The 22,814-nt window shown below is 45.1% G+C and overlaps 1 protein-coding gene and 1 long non-coding RNA gene across 2 annotated transcripts; both read right to left on the minus strand.

Moving 5' to 3' along the window:
* Positions 1 to 358: 358 nt before the first annotated feature.
* LOC129833749 (unconventional myosin-Ic-like) lies at positions 359 to 1,243 on the minus strand. The gene is made up of 5 exons (XM_055898547.1): positions 1,239 to 1,243; positions 1,027 to 1,157; positions 829 to 899; positions 602 to 696; positions 359 to 503 (listed from the first exon to the last, which is right to left on the minus strand). The coding sequence occupies exons 1-5, from the start codon at positions 1,241 to 1,243 to the stop codon at positions 359 to 361; spliced, it is 447 nt and encodes a 148-aa protein (XP_055754522.1).
* A 1,131-nt stretch (positions 1,244 to 2,374) lies between these two features.
* On the minus strand, positions 2,375 to 2,825 carry LOC129814706 (uncharacterized). Its single transcript, XR_008753349.1, has 3 exons — positions 2,738 to 2,825; positions 2,568 to 2,644; positions 2,375 to 2,447 (listed from the first exon to the last, which is right to left on the minus strand). It is a non-coding gene; the product is annotated as an uncharacterized LOC129814706 (long non-coding RNA).
* Between the last annotated feature and the right edge of the window lie 19,989 nt (positions 2,826 to 22,814).

A 22,814-nucleotide genomic window follows, 5' to 3' on the forward strand; every position in this document is an offset into this window, starting at 1 on the left:
GCCCATGTATGTGATGTGTAGCTTAATAACAGGTGAAGTTTTTGTCAGAGTGGAACATCTGTATTTTCTCCAAAGTATGAACCATTTGTTGAGATTTCAGTTAATATGAAGGGATTGTGAAATGCTCTTTTGAGTTTTGGTAATATGTCCAACCCTTCTAGAGAGGATGCAGGTTCTCATTTATGATATAAGTCCCAAGATGCCTCAAACCTTGTAGAGTTGGATTATTGGGAGGGATCAAGGGATCCAGTTCATTTGTAATCAATGGACAGGACTTTGAGTTGATTCCTGAGTAAATAGAAGAGAAGTGTTCATGTCGTAGCCTACTATTTATCAATAGTTTACAAAACCTATTTGTTCATTTGAGAATTGAATGGCCACAGTCTTTCAGTTTCATACTCACCACCATCAGATGGCCATTCTTTGCTCTGTAAATCATTGGTCTCCTGGCCACTCTCGAAGTCAACAAACCCTCTCTGCCAGGCTGGATGTCAAACTTAACACTGCAAACGACCACAACATTAAATAACATTGCATACAATTTTGGCAACAATTAGCATTTTCTTTAGACTACAGTAGTATTGAGTTAAACTGGTCTTACCTGCCCTGGACTACTTTATACAGTGCTGCTTGTTGGCCAGCAGACAACTTGGTCAAGGCCTCAAACAGGTAGTCACACTGCAGCACCAGGCCCCCCTGAGCAAATAGACAATGCAACAATAGAAATGCAAATGTTCTACTATTCCATTCTGAAAATAATATGTGCAGAAGCTTAGTAAAAAAAATTACATTTGTGCACATCAATGATAAGTGATTTGCGCAGCCAACCTTTTGCTTGATATCCTCACATTGGACATGGAGGATCAGGAAGTTGTCACTCAGGTTGCTGACTGACACACCTGGAAGAACGCACAGCCCAGATACTTAGAACAGTGGTTGAATGAACACAGTGCATTACACTGCGAGAACAAAACTTGATACATGCACACACGCCTAGGCAGCTTTATTCCTCTCAGTGGTGCTAACCTTTGAGGTTGTTGAACTCCACTCTCTGTTTGATCTTGGCCTCCTTCACCAGGTAGCCCGCAGTTCCAATGTAGATCAGCTGTCTGAAGCAAGGCCTGAAGCCATTCCTGTCGTATTTCACCACAGGAACACTACTGTGGGAAGGTATGGAGCTTACTTTAATTTGACCTTAAGGTACATATTTTTTTAAACTTTAACATAGCTTACTTAACTCCATTTGTTTACCTTGATGCATTCTTGCCGAATCATCTGATAGGCTTTTATGTGGATGTCTTCCTGACCAGATAAGGCAACTGGTCAAAAATGCTGGTCATTATCACCGTGGCTGTCTGTAAGAGGCGCACAATTGGGCACATTCATCAGCACAAGGTCTCAGCCTCACTTATCCTGGTGTCCACAAATGGTCTGCACACATTGTGAGGGTAAGTTCTCTTTTCTTCCTTTGAATAGGGAACTGGTCAATCCCTTGATTTGTAACTGGAAATGGTGTAAGCAAACACAACTGAGATGTATAGTGTGATTGAGGTGAGCCCTATAGTCAAATAGGGTACAAACCTGTATTAAATGGCTTGTAGGGTAGGCCTACCTGTGATTCCTTGTACGTACTTCCGTAAAATGTGCTGGGTGTAGAGTTTCCTCGACATCTGTGAGGCCTACAAGTACAAATGTATGTAATGAGTGTACAGTATACTCATTACAGAGGAGGCTGGTGGGAGAAACTATAGGAGGGCGGGCTCATTGTAATGGCTGGAATGAAATAAATGGAACGGACGTGTTTTCCATGTGTTTGATATCGTTCCATTTATTCCATTACAATGAGCCCATCCTCCTATAGCTCCTCCCACCATCCTCCTCTGACTCATACCATGACACACAGGTGTGTAAAATAAGTTTAGAGAAAGTATTAAAGCACAGTCAATTCCCTATTGAGACTCACTTCCTGCATAATGGGGGGAGGGGTTAGCCAAGTGTTCTTGTCCAGAACTGTTTTAGGTAGATTATCCTTGAGCCGTGTGAGGTAGGTTTGCCTGACTAACGCCAAATACTCTGCGTTGTCAACACAGGCTGGCTGATTTCTGGTCATGAAGCCCTTGATGAACCTACAAAGTACAACTGATTTTGAGGAGTATTTGTGGTAGATGTTGACCCTTTGTCTTTTGAGATATCTTCTGATCTTTGTCTCTTACTTAATGACCTTGACAGTCCAGGCTCTCTTCCTCTCTCTCCTGGCCTTCATGCTTCTCCAGCATGTCTCAATCTTAGTAGCTAATGAGACAACAAGACAGCTGATTAAGTCATAGTCTTGTATATCATGTTATACTACTTCCAAGAAAGTCAAAGTAGAGACCTGCTTCTCTCTGTCTCATGTAGTCTCCCTTCACGCTGTATGTAGCCTTTGTACTTTGCCTGGATCCTTGTAGCTGTAACATGAAATTACATGTAAAACCTGACTTCTTCCCAATCCAATGCCATTTAATAATCAAATTCCAGAATTGATTGGTCTGTGATCTGTTGTTTGAGAAGCTAGAGCCAGTACCCACCCAGCTTATGCTTGCAGACCTCAAAGGCATCTTCGGTGGCGAGCAGAGTTCTAGGGTGACAGATGAAGATCTTGGTCCTTTTGTATCATAAATGAAAGACAAGCCAGTGAGAAACAGCCAGACTGTGTTACCAGGTGAACCCAACCCCATAATCCTGGAGACCACCTCACCTGCCCATCTTGTACTACGCAGGCTTGTAGCCCAGGTGCTTGATCAGGCACTCCACACCCTCTGCGTCTATCTTTCCAGCTAGGCCAGCTGTCTGAACACAGGGGCTTGTACCTGACAGAGACAACAGGAAACACCAGAGTGTTCCACAAACTAATGCAGCTATGTATCATAGCAGTTTATGCTGGACAGAGAGCAACTGCACACTATCTACAGAACTGTGAAGTGCAGGTTGTGTTGACCTCTGCAGGAAGATCTCATATCTCCAGCAGGAAGCGAAGCCAGCCCGTCTGACCCTCAGGTGCTCCATCAGCCCCAGGTACTTCACCTGGTGTCTCACCAACACGTCAAAGCTCCCTGCAGGAGGCGAGAGAGGTCACAAGGCTACAGGCATCAGGTCATGCACTATGAATAAATGTACCAAGTAACACTTTGTAGGGCATGCATGGGTCAGGTTCTGTTTGGTGTAATGGCCTCTACTGAGTATGTATGTGTGTTGGGTTTAGGTTAGTAAACTGTGGTTGGTAGTTAAGGTGATGAGGCCTCTCCTGGCTCCTTGCCTTCGTTGGGCTTCATACAGCGGATGTACCAGGGCTCCTTAGACATAAGCATCTCCGTCAGGCTGCTCTTAAACTGAATGGCCACTTGAGAAGACAGACAATGATGATAAATATAGAAACTCATGGCAAGACCGGATCACTTTGGTGGCTCGTGTTATCAGAAAGTCTCTTTACTGTTTCAGGTCTCTTCTTGCTGTCTGGCTCAGTGGTGGGAAAGCAGTGTTTGATGATGGCATTCTTAGACTGACGCATAACCTAGTGGAAAGGTGGAAACATCCCCCAGTTAACAAATGGATAAACATCAACGCATCGTTCAACACTACAACATTTTAACAACAATTAAGCTCAACTAAGACTCTGGCACACTTAGGCTGTGTAAAATATGCAGGATGAAAGCCAAGAGGCAGTAGAACAAACACTCCCATAGTCCTCCCCCTTAACAGTCATGTCAGTCTATCCCAAAGCAATGCTTAACAATCAGCTCTTCTATAATTCACAGGTGTGCTTAACAATGAATAATATAGCAGTCGGCAGGAAGCAGATTCCTGACCGCAGCAGTGCCAGTGAGAGCCCTGGACACACCTCTTTAATGTTCCTGTACAGGAGATTATTATTTTTGTCCAGGAATCCTGGAAAAACAAAGGTATAGTGGAGAGTAAAAAACATAGGCTGTTAACAGTGAGAGAAAAAGTGATGAGAAGTAGTAGAGACTCCTGGGAGGCTTACTGAAATAATATCAGAGAGACAAGAAACTGGGCTAATAAATGCTACTGGAATGTGGGGAGCATGAAGTGTGTGTGAGAGGAAGGGCTATGATGTTGGGGAACTCATCTCTCACCGACCACACAATATGTGACTTCCCCCGCGTAGTGTAAGAGGCGGGAGTCTCCTCGTTCCAGAGTCTTCCGGGTCGTCCGGTCAGCCAGCTTGTGTCTGCAGGATGTGGACAGAGAGAGAAGAGGATGTTCTAGTCTGGTGTTAGAGGCAAACCGTGACTCCTCCATCCTCAGCTGTCAGTTGTTGAGCTCAGCATTGGAAAATGGGTCTTGTTAGGAATGTGTCACAAAGCTCTATGTGAGACGGGTGGATGTGACAAAATGGGGGTGATCGCCCATCTCCTCCAGAAAAGTCTTTTTTTATTTTTTCCAGGCAAGTCAGTTAAGAACAAATTCTTATTTTCAATGATGGCCTAGGAACAGTGGGTTAACTGCCTTGTTCAGGGGCAGAATGACAGATTTTTACGTTGTCAGCTCGGGGATTCGATCTTGCAACTTTTCGGTTACTAGTCCAACGCTCTAACCACTAGGCTACCTGTTGCCCCATGTCTGTGGCCTGCCCAGGACGTAGACACTCTTAATCCTAGTAGAGAGGAGACTGAACGTGTAGAGCTCAACCAATCCAAATCTATTGTCTGCCTGACTACATTTCTGTCTGACCATCAGTCGGTCTCTACTCACTAGCACTGAAATTATGCCTTTAAATTTCTCCTCCACCAGGTCACTGATTATCTTGTTGTTGAAGTATGGCACTGGCACCCACTGAAAAACTACAATACAAAACACGCTTTATATCTGAAGCTGTGTAGCCTAGGCCAATCTGAGATTTTAGTAAAAGAGGAGTATCTTCTTCAATCCCCTCCATCTCGTACTCCTGCTCTGACTTCAGGGTCAGCTGGATGAAGAGCAGCTGCAGTTTCTCGATACAGTAGTTGATGCAGAACTGCTCAAAGCTGAAACAGTCAAGTCACTAGGCTCATAATCTCTGACACTAAAATTCACTGTCCAAAACTGACAAACTGTGTCTCCCCTCACCTTTTCACATTAAACACCTCAAACCCATAGATGTCCAGCAGACCAATCACTGTCTTCCTGGAGCAATCCTACATGGATGCACAATACCAGTCAGCCTCCTATGTCTACTTACTGTATATCCTATACCTGTTAACAGCGTCTAAATTGGTTAGATTTAGTATTAGAGACATTATCACTCATTGGTGGAGCACTGAAGAGGGACACTCACCTTGTTTGCTAAAGATTCATTGAGCTCGTTGACCAGCCAGGTGAACGTGCAGCCATAGATGGCTTTGGCTAGAGCGTCCCTGGCATATACTGCATGGTCAATGGTGAAGGGACTGAGCACCTGACCAGAACAGCAGACAAACCACAGAGATTGGTTTTACTGTGGTGGTAAAGTTTTATGAATAACTTTGCAAAACAGTAGCATCTTCCTCACCTCCTCTAACCTTGCCTCAACCTTCCTGTGGGTCAATCCAACCTGTATCGCCTGTGCAGGAATGCCTAACAACTACACAATAGAAAAACAACCAATCACACATCACCAAATACTCTCATTGCGAATTAAAAGTTGTCATAATGTCTGAAAATAGAGAGTACTCTGGCAGTTTTCTGTGGAATAAGTACTGCTAAATTGAGTGACTGTCCATTAGTGTGTAGTTTGCTGTCAGAATATGTCTCACCTTGGACAGCCAATGTATCTCTGGACTGCTGTTGAGAATGGCGTATCCCGGAGTGTCAGCCACAAACTTAACATTTCCCAGGTGAAGTACACTAGCAATGATTGCAAACAGGCTCTACATCATCGGCCAGAGAAGATACCGGTTGGTCATAAGTGATAATTCATGATAAATGATATGATAGAGAGATTAGGACTCACCTCTATATTGCTCTCACTGAACTCTATGACACTGAGGGCTTTCCGTACCGTCTTCCAGTCACTCTTGTCATTGATTGAGCTGAATTTGGCACATTCCCCCTGGATGAGACAGGAGATAACTGTCTTGATGATGCCGGCCCACTCCATGGAAACGTTGATTGTTCGTCTCTTTTATACATATTGTTCAATTGTAAAGGTCCTCACCTGTACCAGGTAGCTGTAGCATTGATAAGTTACCTCTCCCACCTGTACCAGGTAGCTGTAGCATTGACAGTTCCTCTCCCACCTGTACCAGGTAGCTGTAGCATTGATAAGTTACCTCTCCCACCTGTACCAGGTAGCTGTAGCATTGACAGTTCCTCTCCCACCTGTACCAGGTAGCTGTAGCATTGATAAGTTACCTCTCCCACCTGTACCAGGTAGCTGTAGCATTGATAAGTTACCTCTCCCACCTGTACCAGGTAGCTGTAGCATGGACAGTTCCTCTCCCACCTGTACCAGGTAGCTGTAGCATTGATAAGTTACCTCTCCCACCTGTACCAGGTAGCTGTAGCATTGATAAGTTACCTCTCCCACCTGTACCAGGTAGCTGTAGCATTGATAAGTTACCTCTCCCACCTGTACCAGGTAGCTGTAGCATTGACAGGTCCTCTCCCACCTGTACCAGGTAGCTGTAGCATTGATAAGTTACCTCTCCCACCTGTACCAGGTAGCTGTAGCACTGATTAGTTACCTCTCCCACCTGTACCAGGTAGCTGTAGCATTGACAGTTCCTCTCCCACCTGTACCAGGTAGCCGTAGCATTGACATTTCCTCTCCCACCTGTACCAGGTAGCTGTAGCATTGATAAGTTACCTCTCCCACCTGTACCAGGTAGCTGTAGCATTGACAGTTCCTCTCCCACCTGTACCAGGTAGCTGTAGCATTGACAGTTCCTCTCCCACCTGTACCAGGTAGCTGTAGCACTGACAGTTCCTCTCCCACCTGTACCAGGTAGCTGTAGCACTGACAGTTCCTCTCCCACCTGTACCAGGTAGCTGTAGCACTGACAGTTCCTCTCCTCCCTCCACTAGCTGGTAGAAGATGTGGAAGTTTCTCTCTCCATGGTTCTGATGCACCACCCGGGACTTCTCCAGTAGATAACTGAGGATGTGGCCACCAACAGCTTCCCCCTAGGGGGAGGACAGACCATTAAAGATCGAACAGCCATTGACGTGCTGATTTTTTTAATGTTCCTTTGATGTTTTACTATGGGAATTCTGTGCTCAACCTCTTGGCACTTACCACGTGATCAAACTGAATGTCCATGTACTTCCCAAAGTGGCTTGAGTTGTCATTCTTCAGGGTTTTGGTATTTCCAAAAGCCTGAGAGAGGTACACACTATATTATCAGTCATTGTATTTGTACATGGCAGTACACAAGCACAATGTTAATTTCTCATGTCATCACGTATGCTTTACTATGGTATTCACCTTAAGCACAGGGTTGGAGAGCAGCAGTCGGTCTTGGACATTGTCCAGCAGTTTGGTACTGGGGCAGCTCACAGCGTAGAACTGCAGGATTTTCTTGGAGGCCTCCGTCTTCCCTGCTCCACTCTCCCCTGAGATCAAGCTGAAGTGGTTGTTGGTCTCTGTTAACATGGTGCGGTAGACATTGTCTGCCAGGGCGTAGCTGAAAGGGAAGGCAATGAAGTAGAGGTTCAATAACACTGCTGATGAATATACTGTAGATAGATAGGCAGCACTGTATAGCATATCTTGTGGCGCACACATACAAGCACAAAAAAGTACACTCCCATGTAAATGTCCATCTGCTTCTTGGTGTAGATTCCCAGATCTTTGTAGGGATTGACTGACACTAGGAGCGCACCAACGTAGGTCTGTGGGAAATGTATTAGAATGAACATTATGAGAGATGGATGCCTGTCTGCATGGGTGCAACAAGAATGTAGTGTGCTTGTTATCTACATGACCTTACAGAAAGTAAGGTAGCTCACCCTGTAGGTACAACACAGCAGAGAAAAGTGCCAGTTCAATTAGGGGAGAAACACTGTTTTCCCTGGCGCGTTGTGGTCTTGAGGTAGGGTGGCTTTTTGGCCGAGAGGAAGGCAATGGGATATCTCCGGACTGTGTGTAGGGGATAGACTCAAGTAAATTAGGTTCTCGTGGAAGCGTTTCCTCAAGTTGTCCAGGAAGGCACTCTCACAGGTGTAGGCATTCAGCAAAACGAAATCCTGGATGCCCACGCGATCCCGGGTCATAAGGGAGCCCTCCACGTCCCGAAGGATCTGGTTACAGTGCTCCTCCAGGCTCTGACCAATCAGAGATAGGGTCCAGGACAGTTGCGTTGATATCTTATATGCAAATGCCCCCAAAGCACAACATAACAATACTGTCACAAATCTCATCAGGACATGACAGCTGTAAACTAGTAACGACAACCAGATTACAAATCATTTATCCGCTGTATTCTTTTCAGACAAAAAAATACAGTTTTTCATATTAGTGACATGTTTTCACAGCAATAACTCAAGGGACCTTTCACTGCCAAAGGACTCATGTCCTGTCCCTCTGGGTTCTGTTTTCCTTGGAGTTATCTGCATCTGTCAGGTCTGACGCCGTGCCACGCAGTGCTCATTGACACACACACATTGATACAGGCAATCTTGCCCTAAGCCAGTTAATTTCCTCTCAACGTGTCTTCATCTCTTAGCCTCACAAAGACGCCTGATCCCGCAAGTTTACATTAAACGCTACGCGGATATCCGCGCAGCGTTTAATGTAATGTTGCGGGATCAGGCGGCTTCGCGAAGCTACTCATCTCTGGCGGGCGTGGGGGCCTTGACCACATCCCCAGCACATGACAGATAGGAGTTCAGTTCAGGCATTCCTATCTAATCTGCTTCCATGTTCCTCAAGGAGCAATCAGTCTCTTGTCACTGTTTACAGAGGATACACACGTCCCCCTCCCCACACAAATATAGAGCAAACTCCACCCATTTATCCCAAAAGCAGGGTCAAAACACAGACCAACTCCAAAGCTGTTGCACTGAAATCAACTCTTAGAAATGCTAATAATGTTATCCCTACGACGGCATTAATAATGTGTAATTTTCAATAATTTTGTGCTTCCATAATTTATATTCTGAACAGAAGCCACACTTTACTGTTATGAAAATCCAATTGTTGCTGAAGTTTCGTACCCCAAACAAATGAGCTCTTGGACCACAATATGCATCAAGTAACATTATCAGTCAGATCTGTTCTCCCCAATTACAGTGCTATTCATATTTTTTTTTAACAAAGATGTTCAAAGTAATGCATATCAAAGTCCCTACCGTGAGTGGAAATCCTTGGTCTCAGACTGCTGTGAGCTCCAATCCCCTTTTATACTGAACATCTGGGTTTATTTAAGGGAAAGTACCGTATGGAAGGAAACATTGACATGTTGCCCCCTCCATTTCCACCGATAGGAAGCCATCAATAATACAAAAAGTGAGCGAGAAAGGAAGCAGAAATGTTCTGTCTGTGTGTGTAGGTGTGGAGTCATGTATTTATTAATGACTAAGTCTTACTTATGACATAAAGGTGAGAAACTGCTACATGTAACATTACAGTAAAGACAATGATTACACTGTTCTATGGCTACTCTCCCTCTCCAAATACCTTTACACCAAATGACCCCCTTCTTGTCCTGCTCAGCAAAGCACTGTATGGCAATCGCCCTCTGGACTCTTATTTTTAGGGGAAACAGGGCTATTTTCAGCCCCTCTTACAGGAAAGCAACACTACCAGTCCCAGTTACCAGGTGGAAGATGGCACAAGGGCACCAACACACAAGGCAATTCATCACTTTAGTTATTTACATTGTGCCTTCCTGATTCCATTTCCCTAGGAAAAGAATGAAGGACATGCTTCCCGCTGGGCACACACGGGTTGAATCAACGTTGTTGCAAAGTCATTTGTCAACCTATTGTGATGTGGAATCTACCTGGGAAAACATTTGGATTTGAAAAAAGTAATCAACCAGTTTTCATCTAATTTCAACCAGCATTGTAAACATTGAAATTAGGGTTAAACTTAAATACAATGACTTAATCTAACCAACAGGTTCTTATATCAATCTAATTTCAACATAATCATTTTTATTTATATATCCTTTATTTAACGAGGCAATCATCAGAACTATGTAGAAGGCTAGCATCCCGGAGTCGCCTCTTCACTGTTGACATTGATTCTGGTGTTTTGCTGGTATGATTAAATGAAGCTGCCAGTTAAGGACTTGTGATGTGTCTGTTTCTCAAACTAGACACTCTAATGTACTTGTCATCTACTTAAACCGATAAAAATATGTACTCTCTCAGAGCTAAACTCAGCAAAAAAAGAAACGTCCTCTCACTGTCAACTGCGTTTATTTTCAGCAAACTTAACGTGTAAATGTTTGTATGAACATAAGATTCAACAACTGAGACATGAACTGAACAAGTTCCACAGACATGTGACTAACATAAATTTAATAATGTGTCCCTGAACAAAGGGGGGGTCAAAATCAAAAGTAACAGTAACAGTCAGTATCTGGTGTGGCCACCAGCTGCATTAAGTACTGCAGTGCATCTCCTCCTCATGGACTACACCAGATTTGCCAGTTCGTGCTGTGAGATGTTACCCCACTCTTCCACCAAGTTCCCGGACATTTCTGGGGGGTATGGAACTAGCCCTCACCCGCCGATCCAACAGGTCCCAGACGTGCTCAATGAGATTGAGATCCGGGCTCTTCGCTGACCATGGCAGAACACTGACATTCCTGTCTTGCAGGAAATCACACACAGAACAAGCAGTATGGCTGGTGGCATTGTCATGCTGGAGGGTCATGTCAGGATGAGCCTGCAGGAAGGGTACCACATGAGGGAGGAGGATGTCTTCCCTGTAACGCACAGCGTTGAGATTGCCTGCAATGACAACAAGCTCAGTCCGATGATGCTGTGATACACCGCCCCAGAACATGACGGACCCTCCACCTCCAACTCGATCCTGCTCCAGAGTACAGGCCTCGGTGTAACGCTCATTTCTTAGCTAATAAACACAAATCCAACCATCACCCCATGTGAGATAAAACCGCGACTCGTCAGCGAAGAGCACTTTTTGCCAGTCCTGTCTGGTGCAGCGACGGTGGGTTTGTGCCCATAAGCAACGTTGTTACCGGTGATGTCTGGTAAGGACCTGCCTTACAACAGGCCTACAAGCCCTCAGTCCAGCCTCTCTCAGCCTATTGCGGACAGTTTGAGCACTGATGGAGGGATTGTGCGTTCCTGGTGTAACTTGGGCTGTTGTTGTTGCCATCCTGTACTTGTCCCGCAGGAGTGATGTTCGGATGTACCGATCCTGTGCAGGTGTTGTTACACGTGGTCTGCCACTGCGAGGATGATCAGCTGTCCGTCCTGTCTCCCCGTAGCACTGTCTTAGGCGTCTCACAGTACAGACATTGCAATTTATTGCCCTAGCCACATCTGCAGTCCTCATGCCACCTTGCAGCATGCCTAAGGCACGTTCATGCAGATGAGCAGGGACCCTGGGCATCTTTCTTTTGGTGTTTTTCAGAGTCAGTAGAAAGGCCTCTTTAGTATCCTAAGTTTTCATAACTGTGACCTTAAGACACTAACAGCTTACAGACGGTAGGCAATTAACGACCGTTCCACAGATGCATGTTCATTAATTGTTTATGGTTCCTTGAACAAGCATGGGAAACAGTGTTTAAACCCTTTACAGTGAAGATCTGTGAAGCTATTTGGATTTTTACTAATTATCTTTGAAAGACAGGGTCCTGAACGTTTCTTTTTTTGCTGAGTTTATATGTGTAACTTCTGAGCTACAGTGAATAGTTTACTATAGGAGCTGTGTGGTAAACGTAGGGGCATGATTTGAAAGCTCATGGTCCCAAGGCTCACACCCAGACCTCCACCATGCTACCAGAAGACACAGAAGTCTAAAGCTGCCTAAAACACGAGCCCTCCAGGATGTGTTTCTGAGAACCCAGGGGGGCAGAGAAGTGCAAAAAACTTTTTCAATCCACCACTCTAAGAAAATAAAAAAACCTTCCTCTTCCAACCGCCATTCTCCCACCCTCTACCTGGCACAGCAACCTGTCACATCTTACATGGTTGCCAGCTCTGCAACACTGAAAACCTCTTTTATTCAATTCTATAGTACTTTTTCCCCTGAACTGCAAGAAAGACTTTTTCAATTTTCTGTAATGTTGAGAAAACATCCATTAAAAGATGCCCCTCCAATCCATCTTGTATGTGAAAAGCATTTTTGGTCATGTGAATAAGAAGGTGGAAACCTTTTTAAAGAGCAGTCTACAATCCAGTTCACACATTCAGCCAGTATGCTATTCAGTAATTATTCATTAGAAAACATTCAACGTCACAGTCAATTTCACACTCAGCAGTCAAAACACAAAAGAGTTTTGGCCTATTTACTGCAAGCAGGGTAATGCTGAGGGGAACGACAGAGCAAGAGAAAGCACAACAGGGGGTTTGGGTGACGGTTGGGTGATGGGGGGGTGTATTCTTCTAATATGTGAACCCCAAAATCAAGTATTTATATGTCAAGGAATAGACTATAAGGAGAAGTAATGGTCTCAAACTTGCTGAGCTATGACACCTATAGTTATCATGAGGAACAAAACAATAGAACATATTTTTTAGTCTTCTGATTTCATTACTACTGAATTGTTATTCCGTTCCTCAAGGAATGTGGGTAACTGGGTTAGGGATGTGGAAGAGGTGGGGGGTTGATTTCTCCCACCTTTGAGCTACTATTTATTTTGCACTCTCCTCCCCTCCAGAATCCCTCCCTCCGATCTCCTCCCAGCCCAGCATCATGTTAAACCAATGAGACAGGTGAACAACATCACTGAAGGCGCCCCATTTGAGATGTCAGAATCAATCTGACAAAACAGGAGGCGGCGATGGGGTTCAAACCTCCCTTTCTCCCTTCCTTAGTATAAACAAGGGAACTGGACCCTTCTTATCCACATTGAAAGTGAAAATGTCTTGAAATTCCATTCTCTCGCTCTGTGCGCGAGTACGCGCGTACATGCTTTGTAACGGTCCTGACCTGTTTTATGTTGTTTTTGTATGTGTTTAGGTCAGGGCATGTGTTTTGGGTGGGCAGTCTATGTTATCTGTTTCTATGTTGGTTGTGGTTGCCTGGTATGGCTCTTAGAGGCAGGTGTTTTGCGTTCTCCTCTAATTAAGAGTCATATTTAGGTAGGGTGTTCTCACTGTTTGTTTGTGGGTGATTGTCTCCTGTGTCGTGTAATGTATGTACCATACGGGACTGTTTGGCTGTTCGTTTATTTTGATGTCGTCTGTTTCCTGTCCGTGAGTTTACGTTTAGTTATGTAAGTTTATGTTCAGGTTTCGTCAACGTCGTTTTCTTGTTTTGTATTTTTGAAAGTGTTTTGTTTTTTCGTGTTGCCATCATAGTTTTTTTCCAAATAAAGAGATGGCCTATTTCCCTACTGCTGCATTTTGGTCTGATGATCCTTCTCTCCTCTCCTCGTCCGAGGATGAGGAGAGAGACAGCCCTTACATGCTTGTGTGAAATAAAGTTTATCTTTGCACTTGTTTGACACACTCTTAATTGCTGAAAACGGAAGGACCATTAAATGATACACATTAATGGTACCTAATGGTAATGGCAAACAGGCGAGAGTGACATCTTTTCAAAAAGTCTGAAACAGGTGATAACTCACACAAAGAATGGAGAGAGACAGGGATGTAGAGAGACAGGGATGTAGAGAGACAGGGATGTAGAGAGAGAGGGATGTGGAGAAGTATATAGAGAGAGAGGGATTTGGAGTGAGAGGGTGGAGAGAGAGGGGGGGGTGGAGAGAAAGAGGGATAGAGAGAGATATTTGGAGAGAAATAGATGTGGGTAGAGAGGGATGACACTAGCAAAGGTGGAAAATGAACAACAACACACCTATATTTAATGGCAGGCTAAAGTGGAACAGGAAAGCCTATCTGACCAAGCGGCCATCACCCTAGAGGCCAGCCCATTGTCCCAGGCTCTCCACTTTGGGACAGGATCCTGTTACTCTGTCACAAAGTGGCCGTTAGGCTCCTGAAAGAGAGCACTCCTCATAGGCCACAGACTGACACCACACATCACATCACCCATGGCAACACACACATGTTTAGGGGGCTCCAGGTGTCCAGAGAAACCTGAGAGTCACGGTTCTGTATCTCATCCTACAATGGTTCCTTTTTATAGCTTCAATTGTAGAGATCAAGTACAGCATACTCTAATGTGGTAGAAAACAGTACCATAAACAGTATGTATTATACCACTGTATTAGATATTTTTTCAAAGTCTGGCAAAGGTTGAAGCTTAAGGTGGTGGTCTTCATAAGTGGTGAGCAAGGCACTTAATGCTAATTGCTCCTGTAAGTCACTCCGAGGGTCTGCTCAATGACAAAAAATAAATAAATAACATTGGGGAACAATCATTTTTGCCTTTGCAACTTTATCAATATGCCGTTCTATCAAACAGAGGGAAAGCACACAGACACACTAAAAAACACAGCAGTATTACCTCACTCATCTCCAAAGCCATGTAAGTCATGGTTGAATCTGTCTTGTAATGGATCAAACAACTTAGAACTATTGTCCCCGATTTCGCAGTAAAGAGGGACTCTCGTCCTGGGGCTGTTCTAGCACCTGAGGAACACTCTCATTCTAGAGCTACCTTTAGCCTCTGGTCGACTCAGACGCAGGTATGTCCCTTTGACCATATCACCCCACTGTCACACTGCTTTCCTCTGTCCCTCTGACTTCCATGCTCTCTGACAGAACTGGCCAGGTTCTGGGGAGCGGTTCGTGGGGAGTTTCTCCATGTGGACTAGTACTTCCTGCTGGAGTGTTGCTCTGGTCCTGTCCATGCTGAGACCACGCTGAGACCACGGATGCTGAGACCATGCTGAGACCACGCTGAGACCATGCATGCTGAGACAATGCAAGCTGAGACCACACTGAGACCACGCTGGGACCATGCATGCTGAGACCATGCTGGGACCACACTGAGACCACACTGAGACCACGAATACTGAGACCATGCATGCTGAGACCACACTGAGACCACGCTGGGACCACGCTGAGACCACGCATGCTGAGACCATGCATGCTGAGACCACGCTGAGACCACGCTGGGACCACGCTGAGACCACGCATGCTGAGACCATGCATGCTGAGACCACGCTGAGACCATGCATGCTGAGACCATGCATGCTGAGACAATGCATGCTGAGACCATGCATGCTGAGACCACGCTGAGACCATGCATGCTGAGACCACGCTGAGACCATGCATGCTGAGACCACGCTGAGACCATGCATGCTGAGACCACGCTGAGACCATGCATGCTGAGACCACGCTGAGACCATGCATGCTGAGACCATGCATGCTGAGACCACGCTGAGACCACGCACGCTGAGACCATGCATGCTGAGACCACGCTGAGACCATGCATGCTGAGACAACGCTGAGACCACGCTGAGACCACGCACGCTGAGACCACGCACGCTGAGACCATGCATGCTGAGACCACGCTGAGACCATGCATGCTGAGACCACGCTGAGACCATGCATGCTGAGACCACGCTGAGACCATGCATGCTGAGACCATACTGAGCTAGTTGGATCTGGAAGCTCTAAGATAGTTAGTTCATCATTCATGAAGCCTAGGCAGGAAGGTCTTATTCAGTTCTTCACATGAGTGTCCATTGACACACACTGTGTGTTTGTGTGTGTGTGTGTGTGTGTGCATGCATGGGTGTGTGCGTCAGTGTGTGTATGCGTGCCTGTAAAACATAAAGATTCAGAAACAATCTGCTCCAAGCCCCCCTCCTCGTCCTTCTCCTCACATAAAATGACAGTGCAGGTATTGTGTTACTGATCTTTGATTAGGCAGATACATTTCTGACTAATTATAAACCACTCATAAATACCAAGGTGAAGCTACAGTAACAGGCCTGTTGGGATGAAACTATTGTCCTCTCAGTGCATCTTAAAACTGCTGTCAATACCAGCCTGTGCTGCAGTAAGAGGAACATATAGTACTATGCTGGTTTTCCCTGTCATCTTAAAGAATATATATCAAGTTTGTTCTAATTTTCATTCAAACAGATCATACATGATTTAACTAACCATAAATAAGTTATTGATCGACATTGTTATCCAGAACGATTATTTAAGATTAAGAAAAAAAAGTATAGATGATCACCTTCCCTGTCTTGTGGATTAGTACTAAGTAATGTGTTGGGTTGTGACAGGCTTGAGAGAAGCGTAACATTGCCCTCTCATTCCGACGGTTTAAAATGTAAAGTTGAGCATCCTGTAAACATTAACAAAGGCATCTTGCATTACAGCCACACTGATTAAACAGAGAGGAGACATTCAAAACAAAGAACATACATTTTAGACACTACTAAAAATCAGAACAGAAGGGATAACTTGACTCCCACCATATCAACTTAAGTTATATACTTTACAAACAATGTTACATAGAGGCTTACATTCCCAGAGACTACTGTAACTTTTAAGGTAATTTATGGGAAACACTGAACCATTTTGAGCAGTTCATTTTCTGTTTGGTTGCAGCCCCCTACCAAATACCCACCCATATATTCACAATCACACCACACGTCCTGTGCTCCCTGCCCCTCCAGCCTGTGGTTAGGCTTGTCTAGCCTTAACAAGCTTTGTGCTACCTACCCACAGCTCTCGGATTTAACATGAGTCCCTGTAAAATCCAATTACACCAGAGTTAGGGGGTTGATTTTCCCATTACAGAGTTCATGCTGAGTTTAAGGGCTACGATTTGATAACCCCACACATCAGCCCTCTTTCCCCTCTCTGACACAAACTCTAATTTTCTCCTCTTCCTGACACTTTATGTCTCTGTAATAGGGGAAACAAGCCATATAACCTAGTCATCAAAGTCCACTCCAGTCAAGCGGTAAGGTCATCATCCTCAACCAACCTCTGTCCTACCTTACTCTCATTCTATCGTTCAATGAAATGGGATATCAGATCCCGTACACAGCAATGGTTTTTCATTGTTCTACCTTATCATCAATAGGGGGCAGCAGTAGCCTTGAAGTTAGAGAAGCTGGCCTTTAACCGAAGGGTTGCCGGTTCAAATCCCAGGGCGTTGTGCCCTCGAACAAGGCACTTAACCACACATTTTTGCCACACAATACACACACCTCTTCCTGCAGCAGGGCACCAATGTACCAAAGACCCCCCCGCACACCATAAACACACAGGTAGATACACATACACACACACAAAACCAGCTACACCAGCATATTAGGTGACCCCTTAACCTCTCCGAAAATCATGGGTTAACATACTGACCAATTACAGCACAACTCTGCCTCCTTAAAGGGCATGGGACTAGGCATCACAGGATAGCCAAAATAATATTGACCTGCTCAATTAGTCCCATACAACTCAGCATTCAACTAATGCTTTATTTATTGGAGCAAATAGATAGCTGAGGAGAGAGCTAGTCTCTAATGGTCAAGACTAGCCAGGTTACTGTAGTAGCCTTCTGAATCTCAGCCATGTTCAGTGAGCAAGAAATTTCTGCTAGTATACCATGGCCAAATGCATACAGCTGATGGCAATTAAATAACATGATTCTAAAACGCAATCATTTAGGTTAAATGCAATTTCACTGAGCTACAGTATTGAAATGCAGCTCGGTTTGTTTATCTGAAAAAGTGTTATTTTTGTATGTAAAATGTGGCTGTTTGATATAGAAATTTCAATAAAAAGTATGACAATGCACTGATAGAGCATTTCATTGGAGTAGTCAAATCATTTCAAAAGTTTAGTAACACTCAAATGTAGAGATAGTGGAGAAGGTTATTGGAGATATTGAAAAATTGTTCAACATGCATTGAAAGTCAAATGACAAATATCTTTGTACCTTTGAGTACATGTACAGTTGAAGTCGGAAGCTTACATACACTTAGGTTGGAGTCATTAAAACTCGTTTTTCAACCACTCCACAAATTTCTTGCTAACAAACTATAGTTTTGGCAAGTCGGCTAGGACATCTACTTTGTTCATGACACAAGTAATTTTTCCAACAATTGTTTAGAGACAGATTATTTCACTTATAATTCACTGTATCACAATTCCAGTGGGTCAGAAGTTTACATGCACTAAATTGACTCTGCCTTTAAACAGCTTGGAAAATTCCAGAAAATGATGTCATGGCTATAGAAGCTTCTGATAGGCTAATTGATATAATTTCAGTCAATTGGAGGTGTACCTGTGGATGTATTTCAAGGACTATCTGCAAACTCAGTGCCTCTTTGCTTGACATCATGGCAAAATCAAAAGAAATCAGCCAAGACCTCAGAAAGAAAATTGTAGACCTCCACAAGTCTGGTTCATCCTTGGGAGCAATTTCCAAACGCCTGAAGGTACCACGTTCATCTGTACAAACAATAGTACGCAAGTATAAACACCATGGGACCACACAGCTGCCATACCGCTCAGGAAGGAGACGCGTTCTGTCTCCTAGAGATGATCATACTTTGGTGCGAAAAGTGCAAATCAATCCCAGAACAACAGCAAAGGACCTTGTGAAGATGCTGGAGGAAACAGGTACAAAAGTATCTATATCCAGAGTAAACTGAGTCCTATATCAACATAACCTGAAAGGCCGCTCAGCAAGGAAGAAGCCACTGCTCCAAAACCGCCATAAAAAAGTCAGACTACGGTTTGCAACTGCACATGGGGACAAAGATCGTACTTTTTGGAGAAATGTCCTCTGGTCTGATGAAACAAAATAGAACTGTTTGGCCATAATGACCATCATTATGTTTGGAGGAAAAAAGGGGACGCTTGCAAGCCGAAGAACACCATCCCAACAGTGAAGCATGGGGGTGGCAGCTTCATGTTGTGGGGGTGCTTTGCTGCAGGAGGGATTGGTGCACTTCACAAAATAGATGGCATCATGAGGAAGGGAAATTATGTCGATATATTGAAGCAACATCTCAAGACATCAGTTAGGAAGTTAAAGCTTGGTCGCAAATGGGTCTTCAAATGGACAATGACCCCAAGCATACTTCCAAAGTTGTGACAAAATGGCTTAAGGACAACAAAGTCAAGGTATTGGAGTGGCCATCACAAAGCCCTGACCTCAATCCTATAGAAAATTTGTGGGCAGAACTGAAAAAGCGTGTGCGAGCAAGGAGGCTTACAAACCTGACTCAGTTACATCAGCTCTGTCAGGAGGAATGGGCTAAAATTCACAGAACTTATTGTGGGAAGCTTGTGAAAGGCTACCCGAAATGTTTGACCCAAGTTAAACAATTTAAAGGCAATGCTACCAAATACTAATTGAGTATATGTGAACTTCTGACCCACTGGGAATGAGATGAAAGAAATAAAAGCTGAAATAATTCCTTCTACTATTATTCTGACATTTCACATTCTTAAAATAAAGTGGTGATCCTAACTGACCTAAAACAGGGAATTTTTACTGGGATTAAATGTCAGGAATTGTGAAAAAGTTTAAATGTATTTGGCTAAGGTGTATGTAAACTTCCGACTTCAACTGTACATGGTTTTATATAATGTGAGAATTCTTCTGGTCAGGTTGTCCTGACCAGTCCAGTCCAGGTCGATAGAAGCTGAATCAGATCTGGATAGGACAGAGAAGGCGAAGAGCAGCTCAGCTGTGTGTTAAGGGATGCTTGCTGAGAAGTGGGAGCCTAATACAAGGGCGAGAGCAGCTCCATAAATGTTACATTAGGACACACATCCTTACCTATAGCACCTGGATTTATGGACATCCCATAATGCAACAGCCCTTGCAAACTGGCTGTCATGGTTTCCTAAATTTCTTCTTCTGTTTTTTCCCCCTGTGATGTTCTGCAGAGAGGGCTAGACAGAATGCCTAGCAGACAGACAAATCCCCAATGTGATAAAATATTATTGCAATATACATAGAATCATACTCTGGGTAGTAAAAAGGCATACACTGTCATTCTAACACTTCTCTGGCTGGAACTATTGAAAGTAAGCTTAAGGTTACCATATAGGCTACATCAGAATGATAATGATCCACACAATATACAGTTGCCTAATCATTTTCTGCTGGCTGCTGTTGATAACATGTCGTCTCTGTTCCAAAAGTAGGCCTATGTCAGGTGGAGGGGAGGGGCAAGTTGCACAACTCAGAGTGTGTTGGCATTATTAACTAATGGGAAATGCTTGTTCTGATGTACTTGTAAGAGTTGTTTGGAAGGGGGGAATGCCATTCCATTAATTGACAATGAACAAAGTATTCAAATACAGGGATTCGAGAGGAGGGCCAAGGCCAGGGTTCCCCAACTGAATTTGGCTAGCGGGTGGTTTTATTTGGCCCCCCAAGTTTTCTCTGCAAAAAAAAAAAGGCCAGGAAATCAAATCCAAGTGAAATATTTTCCCAAGTATTCCCAATCCCATCCATAATAGAGAGAGAGACACGTGATCGTAAACAAACGTAAGCAATGTTTGAAATTATTATGTTTTAGTCCAACATGATATCTGTTTGGGCTTCTTGCGGTCAATTTTCAGTCTACAAACTGTTTAATGCCTTTCCCTTAAAATTACATTTACATTTACATTTAAGTCATTTAGCAGACGCTCTTATCCAGAGCGACTTACAAATTGGTGCATTCACCTTATGACATCCAGTGGAACAGCCACTTTACAATAGTGCATCTAAATCTTTTAAGGGGGGGGGGGGGGGGCAGAAGGATTGCTTTATCCTATCCTAGGTATTCCTTGAAGAGGTGGGGTTTCAGGTGTCTCCGGAAGGTGGTGGTTGACTCCGCTGTCCTGGCGTCGTGAGGGAGTTTGTTCCACCATTGGGGTGCCAGAGCAGCGAACAGTTTTGACTGGGCTGAGCGGGAACTGTACTTCCTCAGTGGTAGGGAGGCGAGCAGGCCAGAGGTGGATGAACGCAGTGCCCTTGTTTGGGTGTAGGGCCTGATCAGATCCTGAAGGTACTGAGGTGCCGTTCCCCTCATAGCTCCGTAGGCAAGCACCATGGTCTTGTAGCGGATGCGAGCTTCAACTGGAAGCCAGTGGAGAGAGCGGAGGAGCGGGGTGACGTGAGAGAACTTGGGAAGGTTAAACACCAGACGGGCTGCGGCGTTCTAGATGAGTTGTAGGGGTTTAATGGCACAGGCAGGGAGCCCAGCCAACAGCGAGTTGCAGTAATCCAGACGGGAGATGACAAGTGCCTGGATTAGGACTTGCGCCGCTTCCTGTGTGAGGCAGGGTCGTACTCTGCGGATGTTGTAGAGCATGAACCTACAGGAACGGGCCACCGCCTTGATGTTAGTTGAGAACGACAGGGTGTTGTCCAGGATCACGCCAAGGTTCTTAGCGCTCTGGGAGGAGGACACAATGGAGTTGTCAATCGTGATGGCGAGATCATGGAACGGGCAGTCCTTCCCCGGGAGGAAGAGCAGCTCCGTCTTGCCGAGGTTCAGCTTGAGGTGGTGATCCGTCATCCACACTGATATGTCTGCCAGACATGCAGAGATGCGATTCGCCACCTGGTCATCAGAAGGGGGAAAGGAGAAGATTAATTGTGTGTCGTCTGCATAGCAATGATAGGAGAGACCATGTGAGGTTATGACAGAGCCAAGTGACTTGGTGTATAGCGAGAATAGGAGAGGGCCTAGAACAGAGCCCTGGGGGACACCAGTGGTGAGAGCGCGTGGTGAGGAGACAGATTCTCGCCACGCCACCTGGTAGGAGCGACCTGTCAGGTAGGACGCAATCCAAGCGTGGGCCGCGCCGGAGATGCCCAACTCGGAGATGGTGGAGAGGAGGATCTGATGGTTCACAGTATCGAAGGCAGCCGATAGGTCTAGAAGGATGAGAGCAGAGGAGAGAGAGTTAGCTTTAGCAGTGCGGAGCGCCTCCGTGATACAGAGAAGAGCAGTCTCAGTTGAGTGACTAGTCTTGAAACCTGACTGATTTGGATCAAGAAGGTCATTCTGAGAGAGATAGCAGGAGAGCTGGCCAAGGACGGCACGTTCAAGAGTTTTGGAGAGAAAAGAAAGAAGGGATACTGGTCTGTAGTTGTTGACATCGGAGGGATCGAGTGTAGGTTTTTTCAGAAGGGGTGCAACTCTCGCTCTCTTGAAGACGGAAGGGACGTAGCCAGCGGTCAAGGATGAGTTGATGAGCGAGGTGAGGTAAGGGAGAAGGTCTCCGGAAATGGTCTGGAGAAGAGAGGAGGGGATAGGGTCAAGCGGGCAGGTTGTTGGGCGGCCGGCCGTCACAAGACGCGAGATTTCATCTGGAGAGAGAGGGGAGAAAGAGGTCAGAGCACACGGTAGGGCAGTGTGAGCAGAACCAGCGGTGTCGTTTGACTTAGCAAACGAGGATCGGATGTCGTCGACCTTCTTTTCGAAATGGTTGACGAAGTCGTCTGCAGAGAGGGAGGAGGGGGGGGGGGAGGGGGAGGAGGATTCAGGAGGGAGGAGAAGGTGGCAAAGAGCTTCCTAGGGTTAGATGCAGATGCTTGGAATTTAGAGTGGTAGAAAGTGGCTTTAGCAGCAGAGACAGAAGAGGAAAATGTAGAGAGGAGGGAGTGAAAGGATGCCAGGTCCGCAGGGAGGCGAGTTTTCCTCCATTTCCGCTCGGCTGCCCGGAGCCCTGTTCTGTGAGCTCGCAATGAGTCGTCGAGCCACGGAGCGGGAGGGGAGGACCGAGCCGGCCTGGAGGATAGGGGACATAGAGAGTCAAAGGATGCAGAA

The sequence above is a fragment of the Salvelinus fontinalis genome, chromosome 2, assembly GCF_029448725.1.
Source record: "Salvelinus fontinalis isolate EN_2023a chromosome 2, ASM2944872v1, whole genome shotgun sequence".
Taxonomy (NCBI): Eukaryota; Metazoa; Chordata; class Actinopteri; order Salmoniformes; family Salmonidae; genus Salvelinus; species Salvelinus fontinalis.